A 24153-nucleotide genomic window follows, 5' to 3' on the forward strand; every position below is an offset into this window, starting at 1 on the left:
TCCTTAGCATTTCAGTTGTTTCTTGTAAAGAAAATAAAATTATGCGAAGAATGGAAAACTCAGGACAGTGTATCGAAGTGCTCTTAAGTTTTGGCAGAGTAAATGTTTCTAAACAAGGGATCTGTGTAAACTGATGTCTGCCTCTGCACAGGGAGACGAGCGGTGAGGAGTTACAACTCCGAAGCGAAGCTGTCTTCTTGTGACCTCTGTGGGGACATTCGCGGATGCGGTCCTTGTGAGAGCGGAGCTGCGGCCTCCCTTTGTCGCCCTTCAGAAGTTTTTGTGCTCTGTCTCACGCTTCTGTTTTCTTTGCACCAGTGGCTGTGATTTGTTCTTTAAGGACTCCATGTAACATTGACATTTCCAATCACATATGATTGTCTTGTTTTCGTGATCAAGTATTGCTTCTGACTATTTTTGAAAAATAATTTTTTCTTTTTATGGGGTTGGGGGGGATGGTGCACAGTAGGTCCTAGTATGTATAGCTGCACAGACGTCTTCATTTGACTTCTGTGTAGAACAAAAAATCAGAGTTATTGCAGTTGTATGTCTTTATTTCCCCCTCTTAAAAATAGTTAAGGAGTTTTTCATGGAGGTGTTGTCTTCTCCAGAATAAATGTGTTATTTTAGATTATTCTTTTTATTTTCTAGAGGAAATGCTAGGTTCTTAAGCATTATTGTACACCAGTGTTGGCTTTTGCATTAAAGACAGATGTCTGGGAACTGGGAGAAAACAACCAGAAAGAGGAGCTTTCTCCGTTCCCGTCCAGCATCCACTCTACCCTCTGCCCACTCCACCCCCAGTGGTCCCGGTATATCCTTTTTGATTGGATATCACTCCTTTCTTTTTAAAATGTAGGGGGGCAGAATTTTTCTTTTTAAGAAAAGTGATGTTTTTTCACTCCGGTTGTAATCTCATCCCCCAACCTTTACCCTTCCTTTTTTCCTTCTGGAGAGAAGGAGAGAGAGAATGTGTTTTCCTGTGCTTTGCAGTCTGGTTCAGAGCTTGAGGAGTGTACAGAAACTGCTCCAAGGGGTTCTGGGTGCACAGCCCTCCCTCTCACTTCCTCAGCCTCCCACACTGGGTCTGTTTCAGGGATGAGAGTCAGAGGGCATAGCAGTATGTGCCCTCGGTGATCTAGACTAGAAGATCCTAGACTAGAAGACACAGCTCTGTTAGTAATGGGGCATAATTAGCCAGGGTACAACAAGATCCTGTATGAGACGCAGCAGGCTGGCCTCCCTGTGGTCTGGGAAAGAAGCTGGGGCTTGACAAAGGACAAGAGAGGTGAACATGACTGTTGACCTCAAGTATGGTCAGGTGTTGCCCAGGGTCCTGTAGAAGCTCTTCTAGATTCAGGTGTCTGAGTGTCAGACGGCCGGCCAGCTGTCTAGTGACATGTAATGTTTATGTGAATCTTTAAGATTTTTGAACTTTGAGCACCTGGATAATTGATTACCCTGTATTCTGAAAGATAATATTCATTTATCTGGGTGAAAATTTTAAAGAAAATTTCTTTCTTTCCACCTCCCTCCTTTTTTTCCTTTCTTTTTTTTCTTTTTCTCCTTTCTCGCTTCCTTCTTTCTTCCTTTCCTTCCTTCTTCCTTTCATTTTTCCTTCTAAATATATTGAAATATTTTAGATATATATAAAAAATAAAGATCTCTTCTAAATCTAAGAAATGGTTTACTTTTGCTCCTTAATTCCATGGCATTTCTCTCAAGTGAACCTGAGAAAAATAATTGCCATGGGCTTCAAAAGTCTGCATTACTACATTTTCAACTGTCTAAAAATAAATCCATCGAAAATAAAGTATGCAAATATATCTTTTAAAGTTAATTTTTCAAACTTTTTTTTAATCTTAGTGAATTTTAAGAAATTGTAGTCGGTGTTCAAGAAATTATAGGGGAGTGGATGTTCATATATTCCTTTTGGATATTTTGGATACAAAGGTAGGAGTTACCAAAATTCACTGTTTTGAAGCTTAAAACTTATATGTAGAAAATGATCCTCAGAGAGTGGTCTATGGAGAGGGTGGAAGTTAAATATCAAATAAATAATCTTCTTGTATTTCCTTTTAAATGGATAAAAGCTTGTAGTTCTGTTACACCTTTGAAACAGTCTGATCTAAAAAAGACATTTGTTATGTTTGGGCCTTCCTGTATGGTGTTTTCTGTCTTTATATCCTAGGACATCTTTAAAGATGACAGTATCTTCTGAAGAGGTTGGGGGAGGGTGTTGGCAAAGGATATCCTCCTCCCTTGCCTTGCCCAGGACTCTTATACTGACTCTTATACTGACCACCAGTACCTTATATGCTTCAGTAAATAAGTTGTACTGAACTTCTAGTATAGTATATTGGGAAAGACTAGAATGGAAAGGCCAATAGAAGACAGTTTGTATCTTTTTTAGGCCACATTTCCTCATTTAAAAACTAGAACTTGAATACTTTTTTTGTGAAGCACTTCAGATTTTCAGATTAAAAAGTCATCTTGTAACTGTTCTTGTAATGCATCTCTTTTATTATAAATTTATTAAAAGTGAAGGAGGAGAATGAGGAGGAGGAGGAGAAAGTCAGCTGTGCTTCATGGGGCATGGGGCTGTGGTAATGCCTTGTCTCCATCCTCCTTCATATCTTTTTTAGAGAACTGACTTTGTTACAAGCAGTGGGGTTGGATTAAAAGTGATTAAAAAGCCACAGGAGTAAGGGAAAAGGAGGACCTGTAGTAGTAATAATTAAATGTATAGACTATTTTCTTTTCTTCATATGCTATGAAGAATAATATTTAAAAAACCTCATTTTACCTTTAAGTTTGCTTATGGTGAGATTCTTCCATTTAGAATGCCATCAATTACATTTCCTAATAAGAACTAATTTAAAATTGCCCCTTCTCTTTCACTGAGGGGGAACCTTATTATGACAGCGGTGTAGGTCACTGTCAGTTTTGACTGACCAGTGGTTCCAGAGACTGAATAACTAGTAGCCAAACAATTTAAAGGCAGAACAGCACTTTTATATTGGGTCTTACCATTCTGTCACCTTTAGTTATAATTCTAAAAAGAAATTAAGGCAACTAATAATTTGTTTGCTATATCGATGAGTTCAGAAAAAATTGCCTGGTCAACAAAGTGCTTTTTTTTTTTTTTTAATTGTTCTATTATACTTTATGTTTTTCAAAATACTTTGACAATAGTATATTTGGTTTAGTATTTTGGGTATAGTATAATCTGAGGAGTGTTGTGCTTATATAAAATCCAGATATACATCTATTACCTAACAACTTGTTACTTAAATATGCAATATCATATCCTACATGTGGGGATTTTCAGAGTTATAGATAGCATAATTCTCCCTGCTCCCACTCTTTTGAACCTGGGTATAGTTATTTTTTTAAATTATATTTAGCCTTAATTTCTGTTTATGTAAAATATAGTTATAAATAGTCTGGTAATATAATACCAATTATCTTTGATATAATTCAATTATTTAAGTCAACATTTCTGGCTGTCCTATGACATTTAAAGAAAATTGGAGCTACCATTTTTTTTTTTTTGGTCATTTTTAGAACAAGCTATTTTATTAACCTGCTAGCATATAATCTGGAATTTTTTGTAATAGCCTTATTTTTTTCTCATTTGCTTTATTGAAGTTTCATACTGATTTCTATAGAAATATATTGTAAATACCTCCTTTCTTAACATAAAGACAGTACTTATTTTGAGTTTGCCAAGTGGCTACTATGGGTCCAGATGCCACTATATATTCTTGGAGGCATCATTTTCTTGCACATTAGAAGTCTGAGACACTTATAGTAGGTGGACTTGCTCCTGGGTCAGCTTTAGAGTTTATTCTACCCTCAGTAGAGGCTTCTGTTAGAAGAGTATATTCCTCATTTTTCTTTGTTTTCAAACTCCAGTAAAGCATAGCACTTTTAAAGGCTTAAAAATTTCATAGCATGTATTCAAATGATATTTATGTTAATAGTAAATATCTTAAGTTACATAGGGGATAGTTTGAGGTGCAATTATTTTTATCACTACTTTAAATAGAGGACTTTTATCCTACTTTCTTCCAGAAACCAAGCAGTAAATATGCATTTTTTAAAAGAAACTTTATTTTTTTAAAAGAAATCTTTACCCCCAACGTGGGATTTGCACTCATGACCTTGAGATCAAGACTTGCATGCTCTACCAACTGAGCCGGCCAGGTGCCCCAGTAAGTACACATTTTTAAATAAGTATGTATTAGTGAGAGTAGGCTTGTTTCAAAACTATTTCTAGCCTGTGAGTTGTGTTTTCGTAAGCTTCCTCAAAAGACAGTGCCACACTGCATCATTCCATAAAATGCCATTTTCACTTCAGTTATTGTAATCCAGGAAGCTAGAAATTTTGTAGATGATTTCTGAACTTTTCCTTTCAAAGGACACTTACACATTAATATGTGGGTATCTCTGTAGTAGGGATGGATGATATTGACACACATGTTGCTTCATGTTTTCAGAGTAATTTTATCTCATGTTGTCATGAGGCTACGATTTATAATTCTTCTGCCTATTGTATTGAATTAATGGTAGGGGGTAGTGCCATGTTCCACTTGTGGATCTTTAAGGTTCATCTTTGGTAGCTTGGGTAGAATGTGGCTCTATTTTAACCCTTCAAGGCTTTCTGTTTTGGATTTTTAGGAGGGTGCAGCTGATGTGGTAGAGTCCACTTGTTTTCTACACAGGAAGCTTTACAAAATTTTATTCATAAGTCCCCTATTTTAAGAAGCTCTTTTGCATATGAGAAGAATACTTTTGAAAGAAAACATTATTTTCCCAGAAATTGAAGCATCATATGTTGATCAAAGTGATTCTGAAGGTTTAAATTTTACATGTTAGAATGTTGTGTTATTGTTAATTGTATTCTTTTATGTATCCAGTAGGAAATCATGGTTTATCAATAAAAATTCCCATCTGTTTGTTATCAGTGTTCTTTTTGTTTATTTTAAATCATGTCTATAGCATATCTCCTTTACTTAAACCTACTTAACTATGAGAAGTGGGATGTCGGAGAGTGGGTTTATTGTGTTACAGGAGTTTGACGTGAGTGAGGTGATGGGAACAGCCACCAACCTGCTTCACCTCCCTCCTGATGCTTTGCTGTCGGGCTGGATTGGGGTCTGTGGAGAGGTAAGAGATATACGCCAATAAAAACCATGAAGTGCGAACTCACTCAGCTTGTGGAAGTTATATAGATATAGAATGCAGTTTGTGTACACAGGAAAATGGAGTCATGGATTGTTGTGCAGCTTACTTGTTGTCTCTGGTGGGTACCTTTGATTCTGATATTGTCTCTGATTCTCACAATGGACCAGAGGTGGGGTTGGCTTGGGGGTTGTTGGATTCTCTTTTCCTTTCTGCTTCTGCTTGGGTCATCATTTCTGCTAAGGTGATCTACAAATGGACCTTGAAGAAGTTTCAAGTAACAATTTATTTGAGGCCACTAATAATAAATCCAGATTAAGGAGATTCAGAGATAGGGTATTGTGCCCCTTGAACTAGTCATGCTGCACAGGCACATGAGGTGTCACCCCTAGACTTTTGCAATGTCCCCACAAGGGAATTTCCCATGCCAGCAGAGAGCAGTGGGTGGATTCCCACAGCTTTCTCTAGGCCCTTTCCCTCCTCCCCCTCCTGCTTCTATCTCTGTTCTCCATCCTGAAGCTCCCACCTTCTTCACTTTTCCTCTTAGAGTGCTGCAAATACTAAGTCTTCTCTTCTGCCCTCAGTTTTCTCTTGGTCTCATGTGAGTGGTGGGCCAAAGCTTTCTCTTCTCTGCCTGTTCTGCCACTGGGTCATGTCCCTTGAGCGGAGGGGTGATAAAAACCCTTTGGACGATTCTCCACTCTGATTGGTAGTTGGCTTTTATTCTCGTCCATGTTATCCCAGTGATCTAAAAGGTCAGACAACTGTATGAATTCAGGATGAGGGAGACTTTAAGTGGCAGAATACACGAACAAGAGTTGGTGGTCAGGCAAAGTGTGAGTCAGTGACAAGAGAGCCAATGCCTCCAGTTGTTCAACAAGGGAGGTATTAGTTCTAGGGTAGCCTGCCTGTTTCAGGGTGTTGTGCCCAGTACTAATGTCACAGTTTAAGAAAGTAAGACCACTCGGAGTCCTAAAGTGGCCCTAATGGTGTCATGATGAAAGATCACAGGGTGTGGGGATGCTCAGCTGGCGAAAGAAACAATGTGGTCTCAACACTTTCTTTAAATATCTGAAAGGCTGTCATCTGCAAGCTCACACTGCAGAATTGTTACAAGTGGGTAGATTTTGGTACACTATCAGGAGGAATTAAAGAGAACATCCTTATTCCAGAAGGTGGTGACCACATGGTCCCGACAGGGGTTTGGCAGAGGCTGACAATCACTAATGGCTGATACTTTTTAAAATGTACAGTAACTACTATTATTATTATTATTATTATTATTATTTTGCATCGAGTGTTTAAAATGGTAAGTTAAGAGGTTTTCTACTTTCACTGTTGTTATAGATTGAATTTTTGAAGTCCTAACCCTCAGTACCTCCAAATGTGACCTTATTTAGAAATAGTATTGTAGCAGATTTAATTAAGATGAGGTCACACTAGATTAGAGAGAGTTCCTATGCCAGGATGACTGGTGTCATTATAAGTTCCTATGCCAGTATGACTGGTCAAGTGAAGACAGAGACGCACTGGGAGAATGCCATGTGACAACAACAAAGGCAGAGATTGGACTTACGCAGCTGCAAGCCAAGGAATGCCCAAGATTGCCAGCAAACCATTAAAATCTAGAAAGGGGCAAAGAAGGATTTCAGGTGGGCATGGCTCTGCCAACGCCTTGATTTCAGACTTCCAGTGTCCAGAACTGTGAGACAATAAATTTGTCTTGTTTTCAGCCACCCAGTTTGTGATACTTTGTTACAGCAGTCTTAGACTAATATGGCTGCCCAATTTTATGGAGACCTAGGGAGGTTAAGTGCCTTACACACGTTCTACAGCTTTTCTTTTCCCCTCCACAACTTCTTAAGAACAAAACTGGGACTTCTGCCTGGTGAGTAGCAGGCACTAAATCAATATTGTGGGATGAATTAACCCACCACTTTACCTTGAGTTTGGATTCTACCATGTTGATGGCTTTCCCAGCTCCTGCTCCCTGTCCTGTGGGCTCAGTGCTGATGTTAAGCCCCCTTTATTTATACTCTGCTCTTGGCATTTCTCCCTCCATGCTTTCACTCACAGGTGGGAGGACTGGGATTGCCATTCATTCATTCTAGGCTAACTTACTATTTTCTTTATAAACCCTTTTAGCAGTGATGGCCAATAGATTTCCTTATGAATACCAGCTGCAATTGTTTGGAAATGACTGCCTGGAGGGATTCTACCAGGGATTTTGAGGCCACGTCTGAACCCCATGGGAACAAGACCTAGAATCAGCTGTGAACGTCTACATGGAGGAAGCAGGGTCAGGTGGTGGCACGTGACCTGGAAATTTGCCATTCCTGATTTAGGGTCTGCATTGCACCATTTAACATTTATATTGTCCTGCACCATAAACTAATTCCTTTTATTGTTGTTGGCCTTGATTCACCTACTGCACTGTAAACCTTAGTTTACCCCTACCATAGACTCTCTATGTATATATGATATCTCTCTCATCTATCTCTATCACCATATTTATGATAAATGCTATCTGATGCACTCGGTGTGCTTTGTAGGGTCTGAACAGTAGATTTATAAACAACAACAACAACAACAACAAAATAATAATAGAATTATGCACTAAAGTTCCTGGCATTCCAAACTAGTGACAATGGACATTTTTTTTTCATAAAGACTTTCATTTTCCAGTTTTAGTAGTTTTTTTTTCTCTGCAACTTACACATTTTGTTTTCTTAGGTCAACAGATATGAAAGAACAGGAGGAGTTATTTAGGCATATAAGATAATTTGGTAAATTAGACAAGTAAAAGCTCATGGTTTGAAGGTTTTAATTTTTTGCTTTTATTTTAAGGAAACATACTGGAAAGGATTTTTCCTCTGTTCTTGGGAAATTTATTTATTTATTTATTTTTTCAATATATGAGATTTATTGTCAAATTGGTTTCCATACAACACCCAGTGCTCATCCCAAAAGGTGCCCTCCTCAATACCCATCACCCACCCACCTCTCCCTCCCACCCCCCATCAACCCTCAGTTTCTTCTCAGTTTTTAAGAGTCTCTTTGTTCTTGGGAAATTTAAAACTAAAATTTTGTGGCATTTTTCCCAGTACCTTTGGAAAGTCCTATGCTCATTTCTAATATCACCTCCTTGCCTTAGTCTTTTCTCTGTTCCACATATCAGAAGTAATGAGAAGCAGGTTCCTTGAAGGGTAGGGATTATGCCTTACTTAGTTTTTTAATTTTTAGCTTTATACAGTTTGGCAAACAGTAGATACTCAATATAGTAGATACCAAAAAATTAAATTTGGGGAGAATAAAGACAGTATTACTTATTTTTCAGGGCCATTCATTGCCTGATTTCCTCCAGAATCTCAGTGAATTTGTTTAGATACAAGTGTTCTGGTCACCAATTCTAACATGCGTGTCAGGGGTTTCTCCACACCACCCAGCAATTCTGGGACCCTAGCTGGGTGTCCAGAACTCAGTTCAGTTCTGACAGTACCCAGAAATAGCATCAGATTCCACGTTAAGGGTTCAGCCCTACAAGACTGTCCCTGCCCTTCAGATGACAGTAGCCAGTCTAAGCTTAGGCTGTTACCTGTGCTTCTGACAGGCTACAAATTGGAGGCTCCCATAGCTCCCTTCTTGGGTTTAATTAGAGAGGCTCACCACTCAGAAAATCTGTTTACTTACAAGATTACCAGTTTGTTATAAAAGGTTTATTATAAAAGTCTGCAAGAGCCAGATGGAAGAGATGCAGGGAGCCAGTGTGAAGCTGTCACGTTCTCTGCAGGCGGGTCATTCTCCGGTACCTGCGTGTGTTCCCCAACCTGCAGGCTCTCACAACCTCATTCTTTTGGGGGTTTATGGAGGCTTTACTACATGGGCGTGATTGATTACATCATTGGCCATTGGAGATTGAACTCAGTCTCCAGCCTCTCCCTTCCTCCCCCAATTCTCTAATCAGTGGTTGGTTGCACTGGCAACCAGGCTCCACGGCTAGGTGCACCAAAGGGCATTTCGTCAACCTAACAGAAGACACCTTTTTCACTCTCAACGCTTGAGAAATTCTAAGGGTCATTCAGATGGCCAAACATATATTTTTCTTATAAATGATGATATCACAGCTACTAATTATAAGGAACAGTGTAATATCACACTCATACTTTATCTCTCACGGCACCTGACGCTACCTTTAACACTGTAGATAGTCAGAAATATTTAACTGAAAAATAGAATTTGAAGTACCTGCAAAATTAAGAACTTTTCCACATGAATAAATAAAATGTACAGGACAAGAGATAGAGGAAGTAAAGGGGAAAGAAGGTAGAAAGAAATGCAGGAGATGGAGAAATATGGAATGGTTCTAGGCATAAGCATTATTTGACTTAATATATTTCAGTTATGGGGATTTGGGGAATTTCGGCTGATTCCCAAACACTATAGATATTGAAGTCATGTGTTATAAGTGCTGAGTAAAAAGTTAACCTTAAGTCTGTAGGAGGAAGAAGGTTTTAATTTTCTTAATTTTAACTAATTTCAATAATGAATATCATGGTTGTGAATTACTGAATATACTTATGGAGTATTAAAATAAGATATATGAAAGAATAGTAACATGGCTCCTTGTTAGGAGAATTTTTAAAAATCTTGAGGCTTTCACATATTAAAAACTCTGTGTCCCTGTCAGCTATGACTATCTCTTCTCCTGTCACAGCCAAACTTCTTGATACAATTTTCTATATTTATTATCTACACTTTGTGATTTCATATCCATTCTTCAAACTGCTGAAACCTGACCTTACTGTATGGAAGATACTCTAAATAAACTGATGAACTCTCTTCTTCCTTTGCATCTAATGAACATTTTCCTTCCTTCTCTTCTTGACGTGTTAGTAACATCTGACAATGTTGACCACTCTCCTTCCTGGATCTTCTTTTTCCTTCACTTGTTATGTCTACACACTCTCCTGGTTTTTCTCCCCTCTGTCAGATGCATTGTCCTAGTCTCCTTTCAATTCTCATTTCTTTTTGTATTTTTTTTAAAATTCAGACTTGAGGTTATTTTGGAAGTATTATCAGAAAGACTTTGATATAGATTGGATGTAGGGAGTGAGGAAAAGAGGAGTTAAAAAAGTCTGGCCTTAACAACTAGGTGAGTGGGGGAGCGTTAGGGAGGGGAGGCATTTACTGAGATGAAAAAGAAAGACTAGAGAAAGAGAAAGCTCGCTTAAGTGTGTGTGTGTGTGTGTGTGTGTGTGTGTGTGTGTGTGTGTGTGTGTTTATCAAAGATTGTGTAGAGGCTGCTTTTACACAAACAGCCTTGAGCAATGGAATGTAGAAAGGGCCCACAGCGAGCACAGGCCCAACAGGTGACCCACCTCAGAGTATGCATAGGCCCTAACTGACCAATGGGTTACTTACAACGAGATGCAGTTACCAAAAAGGGGAAAATTCCATTCGACACCCATACCTCTTTACCTTCCCTCTTTAAAAACAGTCCCCACTCACTGCCTCCTAGCAGACAGCCTGTCCTCTGCTGTCCTGCCCAGGCTCCCTTGCAGTGTATTCAGTAAACCTCTATTTCCTTTGTTCTGCCTCAGGTGAATTCTTTCACCGCTTGTGCCACTGTCTTCCCACATTTGGGGGCACCCATCAGATCAGGAGAGACACCAAATTTAGACATCACAGATTCCATTCTGCATCATTATATCTCATTCCATTCCCAGTGAAGAGGAAGGACATATAGTTATGACCATCCAGCTGTCTGTTATTAAAAACAAGACAAACAGGCCCAAAATGGAGTTGCTTATGTTAAGCCTCATGTCACCAAACCGAGATTTAATTACAGTTTTGACTCTCCAAGCAATGGACTCTTAAACTAGTCAGTCAGGAATTACCTGGTCAGCACTGGTTAGATAATCTGCATGATACACCCCCTCCATCCCCTAAAGGAAAATAACCTTGCAATAACCAGCCTGCTTTTTTATCTAGTAGAATTTCTTTGTTCCCACTCCCTCTTGGCTATAAAAGTCTTATTTTGTATAACTCTTCTGAACTCCTTTCTCTCTGTTGGATTGGATGCTGCCCAATTCGAATTGATTTTTTGTGCACATAAACTGTTAAAAATTTAACATATGCCTCAATTTATCTTTTAACATTGCCAATGCAAAGAAAAATAATGCCACATTACCTAATTATTCCTATATAATGATCACTTCTGTTTTTTTTGGGTTTTTTTTTGTAGTCTAGAGTAATTTAGAAAAATCCAAAAGAATTCATATAGCAAACTCACTGGTATGAACCATAGGATTTGATTTTAAAAAACTTTTTATTTTGAGATAACTATAGACTCACAAGTTGTAAAATAGTACACAGAGGTCTTGTAAGTCCTTCATTCAGCTTCCCCAATGGGGACATCCTAACTACAGTGTACTAATGAAGCGAGACATCAATACAATGGTACAATTAGTTAGACTACAGACCTTACTTCATTTTCATAATCTTTTTCCATGCATTTATTTTCTTATATGTCTTTATGTAGAATTCTAGGGCATTTTATAGTGCTGTGGTCTGAATGTGTCTCCCCAAAATTCATATGTTGAAACCTAACCCTCAAGGTGATGCTATTAGGAGGTGGGGCCTTTGGGAGGTGCTTAGGTCAGGAGGGCAGAGCCTTTATGAATGAGATCAGTGCCCATATCAGAGAGACTGGAGCGATCCCTTATTCTCTTCAGTTTTGTGAGGCTATAGAGGGAAAAATAGCTGTGTGTGAACCAGGAAGAACCAGGTGTCTTTACCAGATACCAAATCTGCTGATGCCTTGATCTTGGACTTTCCAGCCTCTAGAACTGTGAAAAATAAATGTTTGCTGTTTATAAGCTACCCAATGTATGGTATTTTGTTACAGCAGCTTGAATGGACTAAGATCCATTCTTAGTCCTTACAAATGTGAATAACCACTATTACAATCAAAATATAGACCCATTTCATCACCACAAAGGAACTCTTTCCTGTAGCTTTAATCTTATACGCTTCCTCTCTTTCCTTAATCCCTGGTAACCACTTATCTGTTCTCTGTCTCTTTAATTTGGAGAATGTTATATAAGTGGAATCATATAGTATGTAACCTTTTGAGTTTTCCCTCCTGTTCAGCATAATGCCTTTAAGGTCATCCAAGTGGTTGCACATATCAACGTTCATTCCCTTTTACTGTTGAGTAGTATTTCAAAATTTGATTTTGAGAGTGTGTGAGAGTTCTAGGTATGGAACTATGGTATACATTGCCTTGCCAACCTGATGGAAAGTATTCAGGTGAACTCAAGTTGATACAGTAGGGAATAATAAGTGTGACAAAGGAAGAAGAATCACAAAGAAGGAAGTTTTTAGCCATGCTCAGGAGCAGACAGCTGGGAACAATGCCTATATCCCAACACCTCCCAATGTATTTTACAGCATGCCATCAGGTCTAATATGGAAAAGGTGTTTAATGGCAAAGCTTAGGAAATCACAAAAAGTATCAAAGTTGTAGGATTTGTGTTTAATAGGGTAATGTGTATTTTGAATTCTAAGAGAAGGATATGATATTCTCTGCTTTCCAAGCTTTCAGACAATCACATACATGTCTCAGAATATTTCTCTCTGAGAGTTTTTCAGGGAAAATATTTTGGGTAATGCTGTTGTGAATTAATATACACATTAAGTTCTAAAATTATCATGAAGTTTTATCACACAGTCCAATGTGTTTATGAAGTTGATTTTAAGGTTTATAATAGGTATAAAGTACAAAGTTACTTTAACGGTAGAAATGTAACAACCAAATATTCCTAATGGCAAAAAAGTCAAACTCACAGATCCAGAGTGGTATGGTGGTTCCCAGGGGCTGGCGGTGGGGAAAATGGAGAGTTGCTGGTTAAAGGGCAGCCTTTCAGTTATGAGATGAATAAGTTCTGGGGACCCAATGTAAAGCATAGTGGCTATAGTTAATAATAATGTATTGTATACCTAAAATTTGGTAGGAGAGTAGATCTTAAGTGCTTACTCCACACCAAAAACCAAAAAAAAACAAAAAAAGTTACTATGTGAGGTGATGGATGGATGTGCTAATTAATTGTGGTAAAAATTTCACAGTCTCTCTCTCTCTATATTAAGTCAAATCATCCTGTTGTACATCTTAAATATACATAATTTTTGTCTATGGTTCAGTGAGCTGGAAAAAAATTACATAAAAATTACATAAAATATGCTACCACTAGGGGGCAGAAGAGGATTGGAACAAAGAAAACTCCCAACTTGTTTCATAATTTAAAAATTCTTGTTGTGAGGAGCACCTGGGTGGCTCGGTTTGTTAGGCATCTGCCTTAGGCTCAGGTCATGATCTTTGCTGTCCGTGCAGAGCCCGCTTCAGATTCTCTGCCCCCCGCTCTCTCTGCACCTCCCTGGCTCATGCTCTCTCTCTCAAAAATAAATAAATAAATAAACTTAAAAAAAAAAAAAAATTCCTGTTGTGAACTAAAAATGAAATAGGATCAGAGAGTTTTTTCTCTTTTTTGTGCACAGATAATGAAGTTATTGAGATATTCTGCTTGCTCCTATTACCATATACTTTTTAGGATGCATTTTGTTGTTTGGCATACAATTTATGCATAATAATTTGTTATTTTTAGAGTAAAAAATATATCCAGAGTGGGAGTTGCCTTTTGGCTTTATGAAAGCAAATCCCGATTTTAAAAACCCAAGAGATCATTAACCTTTGGAAATTTGCGGAGAGGTACTATTGCCATATTCTACTATAATTCTTCTAGCCTGTTTTGGTTAGGGGATAAGTTACAGCAAGTCAGGTTTGACCTAGTTTGTGGAATTTTAATCTCTTAGTAGAATCAAAGAGTCTCCATTAATCCTCTAACATATATTTATTACTGTCTTTCTCTGCTGACTTCTGCTGTGTGCTCAAAGTGTTTTTTCTCCTCCTGGTGCTTCTCCTTTCGTAATCGCAGCTTGGAGAAGAACAAATATAACCGAGAAGAAAGCAAAATGGACTTGTTAGTAGAGGTTTGGTTGTCTGGTGAGCTTCTCAAGTCCTTCTTCACTTACAGCACCAGACTTTCCCACATGTTCTTTTTCATTGTGAACTACAAGCTTATCTGAATAAAGATGTTTCATGACAATCCAGGAAGCCCCTGTCATCTGAGAGAATTGCCTAGGAATTTTGTAATAGGAAAGAGCTTTATTGGGTTTGATACTACACTGAAGGGACCTCCCCTCCACAGGGCTCACCTGCTCTCTTCTTCCCTTCTCTAAAGTGACTGTTGTTTGTCATACAACTTTCTGGTGAGGAAGATCGCTGCGGGTCCTCAGACAGGAAGATGGAAAACAGGAGTGGGAGAGGGAATTCTTGCCTTTCCCTGGGTAGTGCACTCTTGGGTTTGGACGTAGGGGCATTTAGACATGCTTGAGGATGCTCTCAGATAGGAGGGGATTAAGATGGCCTCTGCCATACAGAGGAAGCCTAGGAGACAGGGAGGAGGCTAAAGTCGAGTGAATTATACTATGTAAATTGGATTATCTAATTGCCCATTCTCTTCCTGTTGACTTTTAGATGTTAGTGATTTCTACATATTTTGGCCTTATTTTAGCTGCACTGAAGCGAATTTAAAAAAGAGTTTAAACTGTAAGGTGAGAACCATGCCTCCCTGTGAAGCCAATGTGGAAGTGATAGCTTAAAAAATAGATGAGACATTGAAAGCAGGAATTTGAATGTCAGGATCACTAAGCCTAGTTCTCCCCCTCTGTGAGAGTCCTGTGCGTTGCCGCCTTGCAGGGTGATGGAGTGCCCGCAGACACCCAGAATAGGGCCTGTGGAAAGGGGGCTGTGGGGATCTCTTCCTACACAAATGCTACAGAGAGCTGCCCTCTAAGCTTCTCCCTAGACAGATTTCTTCCAAATCCATTAATCACTAGGATGAGAAGACCAATAATTTAAGACCATAAATAATTTATCTATGTTTATTATCAACTCAGAATTGACTCCTTTACCCAACCATTTTCAGGTGAGTAAACCGAAAACTGGTTCTGAGAGGTTAAGTGGCATTCCTAATGTCATAGGGTTAAAGTCAGGGCAGGGGCTAAAATACAGGTTTCCTGAGTCCAAGTTGTTTAGACACTGCCCCTCATGGGGATGTTTCCGCTTCTTTGGCCAGGTCATTCTCTGCAATCAGATAGAAGTTTCAGGGTACCAAGAGACAGAGGGCAGTCTCAAAAAGTTTCTAAATAATTCTTTATTTTCCACCCAAGACAGTGCTAAGCAATTTTAGATATTAATTGCATGGTCTTCTGCTTTGTGTTGAAAGTGGAATTCTTTCAAGGACTCTGGGATCTTGAGCTGTGTGGCTCATTGGTTGAAGGGACAGATGCAGATGTTTCTTCTAAGACCCCCGTAGCCAAACCCTGAGGGTGTGACAAGATAAGTGCTTTAAAGGAGTTTGCATGCATGTGAGTGTATGAGTGTGTGAGTGTGTATGTGTGTGTGTGTGAGAGAGATTCCTTTTTTTATCTCCTTGGGAAGGAGAGAATGGGCCAGGGGACAAGGAGTCATTACTCTCTTTCTTCATTGAATACAATGAAGGGCAAAGTCCTTTCTATTGTTAATTAGACATGAAAGCAGTGAGCCATCTCAATTCCAAGCAAAGGGGCATTGAGCCAGGACATCCAGGTGTTCCATTTTCTCCTCCTCAGTGCACTTCATCTCATGGGAAAAGAACACCAAGGTGTTGATGACAATGACTTAGGAACACATATTATTGAACCCCTGTGTTCCCAGGAAAAAGGAAAATAATCATATGGTATTCTTAGTGGCTCTTCCATAATATCCATGCTGTTCTCTCTCCTATGTGACAGCTCTCTGTGGCCATCATGTGTCATTTATTTTCAACAGATTGATTGCTTGTTTACAATGTACCTGGCATTGTTCTAAGTTCTTTACATGTTTTATGTCAAATAATCCTTCCAAATGCCTCATAAGGTAGGAGCAATATTACAGATGAAGACACTGACAAAATGAGGATAAATATATATCATAAAAGTAGGCGGAAAGCCTGCACTCAAATCCTAGCATTTTGGTTCCAGAGTGTGTGCTCCTAACCACTACACCATCCTGTTGCTCAGTAGCATTCACCTGACTTCCATGAAACCCTATGGACCTCAATTAAGTCTTGGAGATTTTATCCACAATTCCTTAAGTTCCGATGTGATCACATACATGGAAGTTACTCTTGTTTGGGGAGAACAATCCAAAGTAAAAACTAGAGTTTAATGATAAAGTCACTCCAATATCAACTCAAGAATAATGTGACTTGGGAAGTCACTCCCTATATTCAACTCGTTAATATTCTTTTCAAATGACACAGCTAGTATTTATTGAAATATTATTTAGTACTTAACTAGGTGTAAAGCAAATGCTTTACATGTATTACCTCTTAATCTACCCAGTGACTAATTGGAGTAAATACTATTGTCCCTGTTTATAGATGAGTTTAGGTTTATTGAAAAATTTCTCAGTGTTGTATAGCTTCTTTTTTTTTTTTTTTTTTTTTCAACGTTTATTTATTTTTGGGACAGACAGAGACAGAGCATGAACGGGGGAGGGGCAGAGAGAGAGGGAGACACAGAATCGGAAACAGGCTCCAGGCTCTGAGCCATCAGCCCAGAGCCCGACGTGGGGCTCGAACTCACGGACCGCGAGATCGTGACCTGGCTGAAGTCGGATGCTTAACCGACTGCGCCACCCAGGCGCCCCTTGTATAGCTTCTTAAAGAGCAGAAGTGAGATCTGAACTCAACACTATGACTCCCACGTTCTTAACCACTGAGTTATATTGGTATCCTGGTTGTTTTGTAGTTCAGGATAGACATCTTTCCAATTAGCTTTCCTGAAAAACTGGGAGCAGTAGCCTTGGTCTCTCTGTTCCTGAATTTTGTTTTGCTGATTCTGTTCTTCTCTTGAACCATCTGTGTACCATTCTTTCTTTCTTTAGTATTCAACTTTCATCATCTGGCTTTGATTTTCTTGAAGTCTTTTCTCTATGAGATTTGTATTGCTTTAGTTTCTTTTCCTATGGAAACCATTTTTTTGTAGTTAATTTAATAATACATGTTTTACTACTTTGAAGTCTTATTTTTTCACTACAGTAATGGAATTTATATAGCACTATAATGGATATTTTGAGGAAAAATGATATATATAGATATATAATTTTAAACTGATAAATTTTTGGCCCTAAATTATCCTTACGAATGGCTCGTCAAACATAACCGATCCAAACCTGCTTGCCAATGTCACTTTTTCCACATGGCATGATCTGAGGAGCTTATAAAAGTGTCTGCCTTAAAATGTTTGTTAATGGCATGGAGAAAGAAAGTATTATATCTAAAAGTTCTCTGAAAATGCATATAGGGTGATCCCAGGATGACCATGTATTAACTTAAAAGTGTTGTATTAGCTAAATGAGTTTCTTCAAGTTATAGAGAGTGGGGCAGAACCCTTGAATGAGGTTCGGGGATAGGTAAATTCATCTGCAGTGCAGACATTTCACTTTAGGTACGTATGGGTAGCCCAGTGAAAGCCTTGTAGAAAGTGGATGGTGGTAAGAGTAGGGGTTGGGGAGAAAAAGAGGAATTTGAAAAAGTAGGTAAAGCTAAATATATATGGACTTGTGGTGGACATTCATGCAATTGCCCTCCCAGCTGAAAGTGATTTCCCCTTTTTTGTCCGTGCTGCCTGTCTCTCACTTCCCATTCAAGTAATTATGTTGTGAGAAGCCAAATTCACTGAACATGTCTTTGCCTTCAGAGCTGATTGGGTAAAGGTGAGCTGATATGTCCCTTCTCAAATCTCTGAGACCAAGAGATTCTTTTTTTTTTAATTTTTTTTTCAACGTTTTTTTTATTTATTTTTGGGACAGAGAGAGACAGAGCATGAACAGGGGAGGGGCAGAGAGAGAGGGAGACACAGAATCAGAAACAGGCTCCAGGCTCCGAGCCATCAGCCCAGAGCCTGACTCGGGGCTCGAACTCCCGGACCGCGAGATCGTGACCTGGCTGAAGTTGGACGCTTAACCGACTGCGCCACCCAGGCGCCCCTGAGACCAAGAGATTCTAGACAGTTGGATGTCATCCCAAACAAAAGAATATAAACCAGGACTTCAGTGATGCTAGAGAATGGCAGAGATGAGAAAAAGAAATTTTTAGTTCTCTTGAGTGTTCTAGTCACCACCTTTTCTCATCCATTCCCTAGGATTTTTGAAATTCTGCCCTTGGCATTGACAGATTTCTCTGCCTTTTTGCTTAATTATTGAGCTTTTTATCATTTATAAATAGTTAAATTTTTATTGTAGTAAATATATAAAACATATATATATAAGAAATATATAAAAATATATATATAAAATTTACCATTTCAATCATTTGTGGAGTATGTATTTCAGTGGCATTAAATACATGTATACTATTGTGCAATCATTGCCACCATCCATCTCCAGGACTTTTTTTCATCTACTAACTGAAACTCTGCACCCATTAAAAAATAACTCCCCATTTTCCTCTTCCCCTAATCACAAATCTACTTTCTGTCTCTGTGAATTTGACTACTGTAGGTACTTCATGTAGGTGTAATCATCATATAGGTGTCTTTTTGTGACTGACTTAATTTCACTTAACATAATGTCTTCAAGGTTCACCCATGTTGTACCATGTGTCAGAATTTCCCTTTCAGGCTAAATAATATTTCATTAAATGTACAGGAAAACCTTGGTTTGTGAGCATAATTCATTCTAGAAACGTGTGTAATCCAAAGCACTTGTAAATCAAAGCAAATTTCAAGAACAGTTGTCTCAGTTGTGGTCATGTGACATTCGGCATCACGTACTCTCGTATTACAAGACATTGCTCATTTATCAAGTTAAAATTTATTAGAAATGTCTGCTCATCTTGTGGAACATCGCAGAACAAGTTACTTGCAATCCAAGATTTTACTGTATATACTGGAGTTTGCTTATCCATTCAGCCATCAATGGACACTTGAATTGCTTCCACATTTTGGCTATTGTGAATGATGCTCCTATGAATATGAACATGGGTATACAAATCACCTGTTTGAGACCTTGCTTTAGATTTTTTTTGGTATACACCCAGAGGTGGAATTGCTAGGTCATAGGAGAATTCAATATTTAAATTTTTGAAAAATTGCCTTGTCATTTCCCATAGTGTCTCCACCATTTTGCATTCCCATCAAAAACTGCCCAAAGTTTCCAATGTTTCCACTCCTTGACAGCACGTGTTATTTTCTGTTATTTGATAATAGCCATCAAAATGGGTGTAAAGTTATACCACATTGTGGTTTTGATTTGTATTTTCCTAAGGACTAGTGATAATAAGCATCTTTTCATGTGCTTATTGGCCATTTGTGTATCTTTGGAGAAACGTCAATTCAAATATCCATTTTTTAACTGGGTTTTTGTTGTTGTTGTTGTTGTTGTTGAGTTGTAGGAGTTCATATATTCTATCAATTAAATGGCTTGCAAATATTTTCCCATTCTATGTGTTGCCTTTCACACTCTCCATAGTGTCATTTGAGGCACAAAAGTTTTAACTTTCGGTGTTTGTTTTTGTTGCCTGTGCTTTTACTGTCATATCCAAGACATCATTGCCAAATACAATGATATGAAGCTTTTCACTTATATTTTCTTCTAAGAGTTTTAGCTCTTACATTTAAATCTTTGATCTGTTTCGAGTTAATTTTTGTATATGGCGTAAGGTAAGAGTCCAACTTCATTCTTTTGCATGTGAGTACCCAGTTTCCCTAACACCGCTTGCTGAAAAGACTCCTTTCCTCATTGCAAGTCTTGGAGCATTTATTGAAAATCATTTGACCATATATGCAAAGTTTTATTTCTGGACTCTCTGTTCTATTCTATTTGTCTGTATGTCTGTCTTTATTCTAGTACCATAGCTTTGAGTAAATTTTGAAATTAGGAAGTGTGAGGCCTCCAATTTTGTTCTTCTTTTTCAAGATTGTTTTTGGCTATTTGGGGTCCTTTGAGACTCTACATGAATTTTAAGATGGATTTTTCTATTTCTGAAAAAAAAGTCTGGGATTTTGATGAAGACGATCTTCCTTGAACTTTTGCATCTTTGCTTTGAGCTCCTGTTTTACGGAAGTAATCAGTTTGTTAAGTCTTAAAATTTGCTTTTAGCTGCTCTATGAAAATATTTTTCTTGTGATTATTCTTTGCCATTTTCCCCCCAGCCTCCTCTCTTTCTCTCTGTCTCACACACACTTTTTGGTAGAATTTTGGGAAATTTAATTATTCCTTTTTAATTTTTCTCCATAATGAGTAGAGTTCTTTCTGCACAATTATATAAAGGTCATGTGAAAGAGGAGATTTTTTTCAAGTTTGTAGAACATTTTTATTACAAGTAAAATTCCTTATGGTACAAGGTTGTGTGGGTAAATTCTTTTAGCTTTTATTTCTTCACAGCCACCTGTGATTGGAAGCCACAGCACCGCCCTAATGTACTGTATTTTCCCTTACCTTTTGAAAGCTTTTAAAAAATATGGTGTATATGAGTGATTCCTGGTTCTCTACCTTCCCTGTTCCTCCTTGATATAGACTATATACCCTCTCAAGGTGTCCTACTGGCCCTGGGGAACTGTGTTCTGATAATTTTGTTTAAGATTGTTAGCTAAATACTTTCTTTCTGGGTGTCTTCCCATACCTCTGTTTGACCTTCAACGCATTTGGCAGCCCATCTTCACATATTATGTTTTGAAATTACAAGTCTCTAAATTTTATAAAAAATAGAGCTTAGCTTTCTGTTTCTCATTCTCCTAGTTGTTTTTGGGTTGTTTCCTGAAGGAGAAGAGACTGGCCTTATAGTTTCCAACAATGAATCTGTGAGGCAAGAACTTTAGCTAGTAGAAATAACAATCATAGAAAGTTGATTTTCATGAGCAAGAAATGTGAGGAGGATGGATAATATCAGAATACCAAACAATTGCTTTATGGTGAATTCAAGTTAAGTAAAGACACCTGTGTGATCTGCATGAATGACAACACATGGAATGCAGAACTGATGTGAATTAGCTGCCACTGCCCTTCATAATCAGTTTTAGGGTGATCTGGAGATCTCTGTGTTAGGCTTATGTGTATTTCTCAGATTTTGTTTTTGAATCTAGTATTGTACTTTGGTGTTTCCACCTCTAAATTCCTGGCTCAAATGCTTTTCAAATTCTTAGTTGTGACTTTTATTTGGGCTCGTGTAGTCCATTGACTCTATTGCCCTTTCTTCCTTCCACCTACTACCAACCAATGGGTATCTGCTTAGTGGACCGGGTGGATTTCTGGATTTTCGAGGTGATGTGAATATGGCAGTGGAACAGTTAGTCTTCATTTCCATAAAGGCTGCTGTAACTGAAATTATAAAGAGGAGATAAGAAATTTATGATTGTACCTTATAATCAGGATACGGCCAGAAGTTGGCATAAGGTATGTATTCCATGTGCAATCAGAAATGCTTAGGTAACAGTAGTGTTTGGCCAGCCAAGAGTGACATCCTAAGAGAGGTGGTGTGACAGAGAGGCTTAGATAAGGGTTTGTTTCCTTTATAGTTGGCACCTGCAGTAGTACTACTTAGGATAAATTGCTCCATAAAATGCATTAATGAGTAGTATCAAAGCGGTGTGGTCAGGGGAAGTGACAAGGTAGAGGTTCACTGAAACAGTGGATTCTTTTAGGTATTGGCATAACATAGTCCATTAAACATTCTTCAAGAAAATGGGTGGGGCTTTTTCTTTCCTTGTCCCACTCTACCTTTCTCTTAGCTTCTCCTTGTGATTACTTTTCCCTTCAAATATATCTTAAGTGTTCATTTTGCCTTATATAAAGTTATGAGATATGGCAGATGATTGAAGGGGTTGGTGAATTCATACCCATAGAGATGGCCCTATCTTAAGCCGTGTAGACTCCTTAACATTACAACAGAATATAGAAGATCTATTCAACCAAGATCATAAGATTAGCCTTTGAAATACAAAAAATAGAATACTTATCTTTTAAAGTTCCCTTTGACATGGTTACAATTCCGTAGTAATTATATTAAAGTATATTACTTCTATAGGTTTCATCTAGAGAGAAATAATGTATCGCCTAATCCCACATATTAAGGAGAGAATAAAGATATTTAAACTACTATCAGGGCACTCATAATGAAGTACATATGTTACAAATTCTATAGTCCCTTATTTAAATTTTTTATAAGGAGGAATTTCTATAATATACATGTCACTTTCTATGTAGCTTAGGGTACTAACCATTATGTACTTTCCAAATGAACAAAATTAGTTACATCAGAATAATTAAAGGAGAAATCATATACATGTTTCTTAAATGAAATAATATGTTGTTAGGTTATCTTAAAGTTATCTGAAATTTCTCATGTCCTACATCTCTTAAATTGATCTTATTCTTTTCCATCTAGGTCTCTTTTTATTGTACTGAATACATGTTCTTTAATTTCCAGGAAGGATTCTTCGTCAAATTTATATCTGGCTTCTTTAGTCCCCAGAGCTTGTGAATGATATCAGAGTGGGAAATATTGTAAATTATTCCAAATAATTGGAACATTGGAAATGAAATTAGTGCTTCATACAAGTAAAATAAAATTTTTTGCCTAGAGCGCATTAATTTTGATATTATTACTCATCTAATTTGTAAAGTTTCTGTAGTTTTTTATGTGGAAAAAGTAAAGAATAGAAAGACTGCACACATTTCAATTACGAGGAATTCTATAGTAAAAAAAGCCAAAATTAGAGAATGTCTTCCACTTTTAGAGCAAATCTTTCCATCTCTCTTATACAGGAAAAGGAGACTTTTAGTTCACTCCCCAAGTGAGCTATCCCTTTCTAAATAGCACATGCCGTAATAGTTTGGTGATGAACCCATTTTCTAGAGGATTAGTTCAATTTTTCAAATGTTTTAAGCTGAGACAAAACCCACATTTCTAAACAAATTCTCTTCCTTCTGAAGGAGAAATGGAATCCCTATATTTTTCATTCACATATCATAGAATCTTAGAGTTGGCAAGGGTTTAAAATTTCAAAGGTTACTTTTTCCAAGCTATTTGATCCAAGAATGATGGGCTTCTTCCTGATGATTTAAATTTGGCTATTTTGGAATCTGATGCAGAAGTTAGAAAGTCTTGACTTAGTCAAGGGCTGCCAAACTATAACATCAAAGAATTAAGCTTAGATCAAAAATAAAAACTGTGAATTCTGATTGAGTGCTAAACTTGGCAGATATCTTCATGCAAATCATCTGCCTTCCATAAAATGGGTTTGATACATTTCTAGGAAATGATGCCCACTAGTTTTTTAGATTGATGAGATGTGGTTCATGTTCAGAGCTGACATTTTCAGTTAAATGCTTGCAGTGTAATGACTGATACTGAAAACCTGGGCTGTGACATATAGGGAAAAGTGAGTGTAACAAGATGAATCTCTATTGTTAGGTATTAAATATTTAATCATTAGAAAAATTTATTGAGTGCTTAATATGTAAAAATTCCTTCTTTTGCATACTATAGTACATGTACTTTTACGTAACATACTACATTTACACTTTTATGTACAACATACACTCTTAAAATGCACAATCTATCTTATAAACTTGTAGTAGGTTTATAAGTATCTTATAAATATTATAAGTCAGGCTTATGAATCTCATATACTTGGTGTATCAGTTCATATTTATTGTTTTTAAAAATCTCTGAAAAATGAAATAACACAAAGTAATACAATAATTACAAAATTTATGAACACCCATTATTTAATCCACCACCCCTAATAATTACTATGCAATTGATTTATTTCTTCATTATCTATATAATTATCATTTTTATCATTTTATCATTTACTGGA

At 37.6% G+C, this 24153-nt stretch overlaps 1 protein-coding gene and 1 long non-coding RNA gene across 9 annotated transcripts in view; one reads left to right on the top strand and one right to left on the bottom strand.

Annotated features, from left to right (window-relative positions):
• CD109 (CD109 molecule) overlaps positions 1-7871 on the top strand; it is a 178039-nt gene extending 170168 nt beyond the window's left edge. For 6 of the 8 annotated variants that reach the window (XM_086707234.1, XM_086707238.1, XM_086707239.1 and 3 more), the window contains one exon: positions 152-4966. In XM_086707234.1, the coding sequence (XP_086563360.1) occupies positions 152-327 (176 nt within the window). In that variant the 3' untranslated portion in view covers positions 328-4966. Of the gene's footprint in view, positions 1-151; positions 4967-5076; positions 5173-7332 lie in introns of those variants that run through there. The other 2 variants (XR_015251325.1, XM_086707237.1) reach the window with 2 other exon arrangements.
• Positions 1-24153, bottom strand: part of LOC147581031 (uncharacterized) — a 372192-nt gene that overhangs the window by 295230 nt on the left and 52809 nt on the right. The window lies entirely within an intron of this gene.

Source organism: Puma concolor, chromosome B2 (assembly GCF_028749965.1).
Source record: "Puma concolor isolate L17-30 chromosome B2, mPumCon1.1.hap2, whole genome shotgun sequence".
Lineage (NCBI taxonomy): Eukaryota > Metazoa > Chordata > Mammalia > Carnivora > Felidae > Puma > Puma concolor.